This window comes from Cherax quadricarinatus, chromosome 18 (genome assembly GCF_038502225.1).
Source record: "Cherax quadricarinatus isolate ZL_2023a chromosome 18, ASM3850222v1, whole genome shotgun sequence".
In the NCBI taxonomy this organism is placed as follows: domain Eukaryota; kingdom Metazoa; phylum Arthropoda; class Malacostraca; order Decapoda; family Parastacidae; genus Cherax; species Cherax quadricarinatus.
In genome coordinates, this window is record NC_091309.1 from 15,695,927 (window position 1) to 15,704,966 (window position 9,040).

Genomic DNA, 9,040 nt, shown 5'->3' on the forward strand with positions numbered 1-9,040 from the left:
ACTATTCATAAACAATGTCTACAGTGACTAACAGGCTGACAAAATACTCTTTACCATATTTTGACAATTATGTATTTACGCATGCATCAACACGGTGCAAAATATTTGTCAAAACCAGCTTGACTTACAGGAAGATAATTGTTCACAAGTTTTCAATGTGAAATATTAAAAGCAGGAGTACGGTTAAGGCAGCTCCGAAGACTCGTACTGCAGGACTAGGCGTGGAAGTAGCCTCAGGCTTGACCAAAACATCCCTGTCCACCACCGCTGCGGACTAGGGGCAAGTAGTCTCCGATTTAACCAGAAGATCCCTCTCCACTTCTGCGGACTAGGGGTAGTAACCTCCGGCTTGACCAGATCCCTTTCCACCTCCGCCGCCAAACTGGGCCTGGCCTTCGTAGGTGACGACGGGGTGGTAGCCGGAGCCGTCAGCGGTGTACTCCACATTCTGGAGACGAGTGTCTGGCAGCCTCACGTAGTAACTGAAGGAGGAATACCAAACCCGAGGTTTAGCGTGTGAGGAACTACTTATAACAGCAGAGTGCATATAAATGTATATATCTGTATATATATTTATGATGTTTTTTTCACATCGGCAACCCAGCTTCGTACAACGTTGCAAACAAAGAACAACAAACACTTCAAAAGAAATGCGTTGATTGCTGTAAAGCTGTTAGTGATGGTTTCACCTCACCTGCCCTGGACGACCCCGTTGCTTGCTTGCTCCCCGTGGCCGTAGTCATTGCCTGAAGTAGAATCGCTGACTTCCCACTGGAAATTGTAGTTGGCGGGGGCAGAGGCATACTGGTCCCCGGATCCTCCAGACCCACCAATACCTGGGACGCCGTAGCCCTGAGGGGCCGCCCTGGCCGCCGCCATCACCGCCACAGAGAGTACCAGAGCCACTGTCTGAAGAGAGAGGAATGACAGTAAGCAACTGTGATAAAGGATGGGAAAGGTGACTATAGTGAAGGTTTATGTAGTGAAAAATAGCAATCCTATTTTTTCCTCGATCTACAGAGTGCCATACTTGATGCCCAAGGCACTAGGTATTACTTGAGACACAGGAACTAAGACCGAGTCATAAGTAATGAACCTGAGTGCTGACCCGAGGCATAAGGAATGAACCCGAGCCACCAGGTACAGACCCAAAGCACTAGGTATGAGCCCAAGGCACGAAATATGGGCTCATGACACCAGATGTGGAGCCAGTAATCTTTATATGAATCCCCCCACAACAGGTAAATACCTTCAGTACCATGTATAGTACCTGGGCAACTAGAAAGGACCTTGGACACCAAATAATGACGTAAAAATAGAGAATATGCCAGGGTAGTGAATAGCCATATGTTTATGTGTCATTTAAAAGGCTAGTGTGCCATCCATTGGCCAGGTACCTTCATGGCTGCCTCTGATGTCTGCAAGTGAAGGTGTAGTGGTGGCCAGATGTCATTGAGCCTCTATTTATACTTCTAAAAGAAACTGTCATGTCACCACGTAAGAAGAGTCTTTACATGACGTCAACATAACATTTCACGACTCTCACCGTCGTTTCGGGAGGAGCAAGAACACACACCCGGTATGAGTAGTAACATTGGTAGAATTACCCACAGAATGATAAAAAAAAAGGACACAGATGCAACTAATGTGATAATTTATTGTGGCAACGGCTTAGCAAAGCTCCTGGAGAGTGAAACGTTAGCACAGTGAAATGTCAGATTAGTTTCACCTGTGTCCTTTTTCCTAACAGTATAAGTAGTGCAGTAAACACAGACAGGACTTACCATCTAAGACAATTTGTATATCTATCACGAAATATTTTAACCATTTACACATTACAAGTGCTCCAGACATAATACATGGATGCTGTATATCATACACTTATACTGTGCATAATACTTTATCATAGGGAATAGTAGAGAACACTGCACGGAAAAATACCCTCACAATTTTGATTTAACTATTAGGAATAATTCCTCAGCTTCAGAAGCACTCTAGATTTTTTTTTTTAAATCCAGTTCACCGAAGACTGAAACACGAAGCATTTCCAGTTCATTTCCTCACCAGCGTGTAGATCCTTGAAAAAGTCCCAAGAGGAAGTTCTGTACTATCCAGTAAATTATCTTACTTCTCCATGTGTCCATAGCTGTCCAGACCCTTCTCTCTCCATGGCTGAAATTCCCTACTGTCGCTAGGTTCAAGACGACTCCCTTTGCTGCATCTACAATTTTATTTACAATATTTATCGTTGCTGGATAATTCAAAAATATCTTAAAACATAGAGCAAACAGTCTCTATGTTATGCAGTCACTTGGAGGTCACAAATAAGAATATTCTATATGGGGTTATTCTTAGGCTGACGGGGCGCGTGGATGCGATCTTCCCATCCCGGGGACGACGGTATCTTAGCACCTCACCTCCAAAACATGAAGAAATTAATAAAATTCCCCCCGTCCCCCGTATGTATGGAAATCTTTGACTTATCCTGTATTTGTGTCTGAGTTGTCTATTACATGGTATCTGTTGTGTCTGAGTCATCTGTTACATGGTATCTGTTATGTCTGAGTTTTCTGTTACATGATATCTGTTGTGTCTGAGTCATCTGTTACATGGTATCTGTTGTGTCTGAGTCATCTGTTACATGGTATCTGTTGTGTCTGAGTCATCTGTTACATGGTATCTGTTGCGTTACATGGTATCTGTTGTGTTACATGGTATCTACCCGCATATGACAACTCTTAAGATCCCAAGACCTAAACTGGTAACTGAAGCAGCTATATATTAATTAAGACATATCGATACACTTCCCATCATTGATGCTGCTGCTTCCCTCAGCCTCTTCTCCCGTGTGTCTTCACTCAGCAGCATCTGGTGACATCACAGTCGCGATCGTAATAGTTGATTTGTTTTTAGTAACTGCAGTAAGTTTTGGAATATTTGTTTCTCTTTTGCTCCATCATTTCATTCACGAGTTACCTTCGTTTTTTTAATCCTGTGTCCGTATGCTGTACATTCCTTTCAAGTACTTTTTCCCTCTGGGCAGAATATGCCCCATTTTCCTTTTTCTTTTTTTTTCAATTGTTACGTTTTCGGTTTCAACACAACTCTCTATATCTTTCAATACTCGGTCTTCAGTTTTATCCACTTCCAATGGCTTCCTTCTCTCTCTCTCTCTCTCTCTTTCTCTCTCTCTCTCTCTCTCTCTCTCTCACACACACACACACACACAGCGCCCTCAATGACCACGTCCCAACTACGTTCAGTTACAATGCCCCTCGGCGTCATTCCCTCACAGTAAACGTCCTTTCTATTAACCATAACTCACACTTTTTTTTCGACTGTTACTCCACCAGAGAACATTGTCAACTGTAAGACACAGACTCAGTTCCTCACCCCTCCCACCATAACACACACTACATCACATACAGTTCCCCACAGCACTATACCATCACACCCACTTCCCTACAACACTACACCATCACACCCACTTTCCCACAGCGCCGGTCCCAGCCTCACATCAAGCACCATCACCCCCACAAGATCTTCAGAACGCATGACTCAAACAACAGAGAACAAGCATAAATCCTAAATCTCATCACAGTTACTTAAAACGAAGTAAATTGATATGATCACGAATATAATTCCCTCGTAGAGTATAAAGAGTAACGTATAAAGAGAGAGGAGAGAAATGAACGCGGAGGGCGGTGTAGCGCTGCTGATAAAAAACAGATGATGAGGTGAAGACATGACAACTCAAAACAGATGTTGTTTGAGATTTGTATAGCAACATCAGTTAATCCAGGAGCAGTGTTTGTCTTTGTGCTCGTCATTCACGACCATACACAAACAACCTGTTTCGGTCCAAACGTTATTATAAATGTTATTCTCCTTTGTACAGGTTATTTGTGTATTGTTCCAGTCACAGTATTGTGCCTTTTTTTATTTTTGTTCACAACTAGTCACCATATAACACAAGATCCATACGCAGATATAACAGAAATAACGTAGTTATGATGAATACTGCAAACAAAATTGCAAAGTCAGCAAACAGAACCAGGGATAGACAACTGTCAGCAGGTTTTTTTAACTTCAGATGTAAAGACGCAGAGAGCTTCCTAAGGCAGCATGTTACACACTTCCAAAAATAGGGAAAAATTACTTTTCTTTTACACAGATTAATTTTAACAGGCTAAGAGCTGTTGTGTTACCTCTTCTGTAAGATTAGATTTTTTTCTCCACCTCCATTGAGTTGTATTTGAAGAAATTCCTTCCAGAGTGCCCCTGGGTGCAAGACATTGCTTCCAGAGTGCCCCTGGGTGCAAGACATTGCTTCCAGAGTGCTTCTGGGTGCAAGACATTGCTTCCAGAGTGTTTCTGGCTGCAAGAAATTCTTTCCAGAGTGCCCTTGGGTGCAAGAAATTGCTTCCAGAGTGCCCCTGGGTGCAAGAAATTGCTTCCAGAGTGCCCCTGGGTGCAAGAAATTGCTTCCAGAGTGCCCCTGGGTGCAAGAAATTCCTTCCAGAGTGCCTCTGGGTGCAAGAAATCCCCCAGGGCTAATGAATGAAGAAAATCAGGGCTTATATATCCTTAGTATATATATATATATATATATATATATATATATATATATATATATATATATATATATATATATATATATATATATATATATATATATATATATATATATATAATACATATATATGTATGTCGTGCCGAATAGTCAGAACTTGCGATCTTGGCTTAAATAGCAACGCTCATCTTGCCATATAGGACAAGCGAAAATTTGTGTATGCAGTAATTTCGCCAAAATCATTCTGAACCTAACGAAAAAAACATATTTCATTGTATTTGTTTAGTATTAAATTATTGTAAACAAATCTAAAATATATTTAGTTGGGTTAGGCTAAAATAAATTGTTCTTGTTATCATAAGGTTAGGTAAGTTTTCTAAGATTCTTTTGGAGCAAAATTAAAAATTTTTACATTAACATTAATGAAAAAAATATATCTGTAAAGTATTAGAGAAAATTTTAGAAAGGACTTAATTTTAAATGAGTTCTTGCTAATTGACCAGTTTTACATATTCGGCACGACACACACACACACACACACACACACACACGCACACACACACACACACACACACACACACACACACACACACACACACACACACACATATATATATATATATATATATATATATATATATATATATATATATATATATATATTATGTTTAGTGTTTCCATGTACTAGGTGTGGCGAACGTGTATTGTATGCAGCATCTGTTAAGCTCTGAATTACAGAAAATTTAAGCTATTTTAAACTAAACTAATTTTGTCAGTGTAGTGAGTTCTGTCTTCTTAAATGACAGTGAGAGTCATGAACTGTTGTCTCCCTAAATTACAGTGAGAGTCACGAATTGTCTCTCTAAACTACGATGAGAATCGTAAATTGCTGCAGCTAAGCCATGCAGTGGCTCCTTCCACGCCATGACGTGACACTTTTCTTTGCATGTATAAAAAGTGGACTGAAGACTGAGTGTCCAGCAGCTGAGCTCCTCCAGGCAGCAGACACAGTCATGCAGGTACATGGTGGCTCACACAACAGCGCTTGTCTCTCGGTGTATATATATTGAGAATTTAATATCTCGTTTAGAGATTTAAATATTCTTCAAGACTTAGGCACTTATGCGACATACGGAAATCTTAATAAAGATTTAACATGTCGATTTTCAAACCATTTGTCACATCTGTTAAATATTCTTGACTGGTGGTCAACACATTGCATGCGGCCTTAATGACCCTCGTGTAATTGATGGGATTTAAATAATAGCCAGGTTATTGAGATTCTCGACTATGCATTAAGGAAGTTGCAGCGCTGTATAGTCCTTGTGGCTTAGCGCTTCTTTTTGATTATAATAATAATAATAATCGACTATGCATTGGCTTATCCTTACGCTCGAAGATCACCTCACTGGGTTTATTTTCCATCCTGACACAAGAGACGAAGCCAATATACGCAGTCTGCCAACCCATACCCTGGTTATTAGGCCAGTATCTCATGCTTCTTCCCATACTTGGAGCCCAGTGTTCATACAGAGTGCCCTGTGTCAAAATTTGCTTTTAAGTATACTTGGTGCCCCAGGCCAGTAATTGGAGTCCCTGACCCATAACTAGTGTCATAACCCACACCTGGTGTCTCTGAACATATTTCATTCCCCAGCACTACGTAGGTCGAGGCCAAGTTAAACTGCTCTTCTGCACAACAGAAACATGGCCCCAGATAATATTAAATAGTTGGACTTCCCTATTTTAGTTATTAATAAGGAAGTTCGCAATATGATATTAAGTGATATTTCTGCCCAAAGTAATGTGGAACCTGACCAGGCGTAACATAATATACTCATAAATATATTCATTGCACCCTTTTCCAGCTGTGTCAGAGTAACATCAGAGTACTAACTAGAGTGTAACACCAGAGTACCAACCAGTGTAACATCAGTGTAACATCCTTCTATATAACTACTTACTCCCATGCCTCTCCATTTAGACAGTGGCTCTGGTACTCTCTGTTGCGGTGATGGCAGTGGCCAGGGCGGCTCCTCAGGGCTACGGCGTCCCAGGTATTGGTGGGTCTGGAGGATCTGGGGACCAATATTCCTCTGCCCCCGCCAACTACAATTTCCAGTGGGACGTCAGCGACGCTGCTTCAGGCAATGACTACGGCCACGGAGAACAAGCAAGCAACGGGATCGTCCAGGGCAAGTGAGTTGAAAGGACCACTAACAGAGTTACAGGTCCAAGAAGCTCTCCGATATGCTCAACGCCTTACCGCTGCTCATTGAGCACCAGTGTTGCTCTTCAGCTATTAGTCGATCCCCTTTTTTGCATTATTACTTTAATCTGCAAATGCTTTATATTCTTATGTAGACCCTAACAGAAGCACAAACATACACGGACACTGACTCTCGTGTTTCTACCACTTCTTCAGGTACTACGTGAGGCTGCCAGACACTCGTCTCCAGAATGTGGAGTACACCGCTGACGGCTCCGGCTACCACCCCGTCGTCACCTACGAAGGCCAGGCCCAGTTTGGCGGCGGAGGTGGAAAGGGATCTGGTCAAGCCGGAGGCTACTACCCCTAGTCCGCAGAAGTGGAGAGGGATTATCTAGATTGCTGCCTTTCGTATGAATGAAATTCTTGCAAATTCTGATTGAATTCATGTGATTTTTACTAAAAAAAATCAAGCAGGATTTGGCGATATACTTTGTGCTGAGTTTATATGTAAATAAATGAATGTTAATAAATAGAAAAAAAAGTATTTATCCTCGTAAAAAATTTTCCTATTATTCTGAAAATAAAACTGAATAATTAATTACTGAGTATCGAGGGTTTCGAAAGACGTATTCCACCACAAGGCAGTCCAGTTGACAGTCCACGCGACCTCATTGCCAATCCAGTTGACAATCCACACGACCTCATTACCAATCCAGGTGATGATACATAACCTCATTACCGCCAATCGAAGACGCTTTTCTCGCTACCCTTAATACCAGAGCACAACCTCCTCTCCTAAAATTGGTAGCATAAACAACAGCCAGCACGGGTTCAGAGGGGCTAAATCTAGTCTTACTAATTTGTTGGAATTATTTGGCAAAGCGAGGGAAGTAAGACAGAAGGCCTTTGATACTGTACCCTACAACAGACTTGTGTCAAAAACTTGAGGTGCAGCCAGGAATAAAAAGGACAACAAAGACAGAGCGTCTGGGAAGAGATGTAGGAATAACAAGCTGGATTTCTGCAAGGATCAATATTAGGACCGGTACTGTTTCTTGTTTATGTGAATGACATACCGGATGGGGTTGAGTTAGATGTATTCCTGTTCAGTGATACTGTAAAACTTATGATGAGAATACAAACAGATGAGGGCGGGGAAAGGCTGCACTTGAATCTGGATATATTGAAGGATCAGTCACATAGGAGATTTTCTTGAATTGAACCCCAACAAATGCAGGGTTTCTAAGGTTGGGGGAAGGACCCAGAAGACCGGACATGGAGAATAGATTCGGGGAACAAAGCCTACAGACCTCACATAATACACAACTTCCAAATGCTTCCTAATGCAAAACGTTAAAGAACCAATGAGATTATAAGGAGATAACAAACTGGCCAAGTTAAACTTTATTTTCTTCTCCAGTGAGATGCATGCCAGGTGAATACATATATAGCGCACCTGGTGTCGATGTTCGTCAACCAGGCGAAAGTGAGAAGTATAAAAAAGGAGAAGATAAAGAATCCAAGGGTCTGATGTATATGAAATATTACTATGAAGAATGAGTTTCTCTGTTTTTTTTATATATACGAATAAGGTGGAACTCCGAGTTAAGGACACAAACCCTCATGGAAATTCCGATGGTTTTTTTACCAGAGGTTCAGAAATTTGACAAGGCACATTGTATAATTAAAAGGTGCTTTGTTACAAGTGTCTGTCTGTTACCATTCATCGGCTTAGTTATTATTCCTCTTGCATGAGAGAAACTAGAAGAACCCATTCTTCGAGCAAAAATATATGGAGGGCGAAACAAGAAACAAAAGAGCGTGGAAGAAGGAAAGATCGACCTCAGCGCTGGAGAATATGGTAGTTAGAAGAGTCGAAGAAAAACAAAATTTTATTTTTTTGGTAAAAGGCAGCCAAAGAAACATGAAAAAAAAGAGGAATGCTCACCAAAAAAGGGGAGCCAGAGAAGAATGAAAAAACGAAGAGTGCTCACCAAAAAAAGGCAGCCAAAGCAGAGCGAAAAAAAAACAAGAAACACCCACAAAAAAATAAAAAGACGGAAGTATTCAGTGAGCTCGACAGAAGATGCCACTTCATGTTCACAAATAAACCAGAACTACCTGCCATGACTGACATAACTCACGAAGGACTGAAGACACTCCTGTAGGAATCTGATCCTTCGAAATAGCAAGAAGAACACTACAATAAAAAGTTGAAATGCTGTCAAAGTCACTCTAGCAGATCTTAAATGAAC

General features: G+C 41.1%; 1 protein-coding gene across 1 annotated transcript; it reads right to left on the reverse strand.

Moving 5' to 3' along the window:
- Positions 1–2,170, reverse strand: LOC138852907 (pro-resilin-like). Its single transcript, XM_070086497.1, has 3 exons — positions 2,129–2,170; positions 695–909; positions 1–482 (listed from the first exon to the last, which is right to left on the reverse strand). Exons 1-3 carry the CDS (start codon positions 2,168–2,170, stop codon positions 329–331), a joined length of 411 nt encoding a protein of 136 aa, XP_069942598.1. The 3' UTR covers positions 1–328.
- Between the last annotated feature and the right edge of the window lie 6,870 nt (positions 2,171–9,040).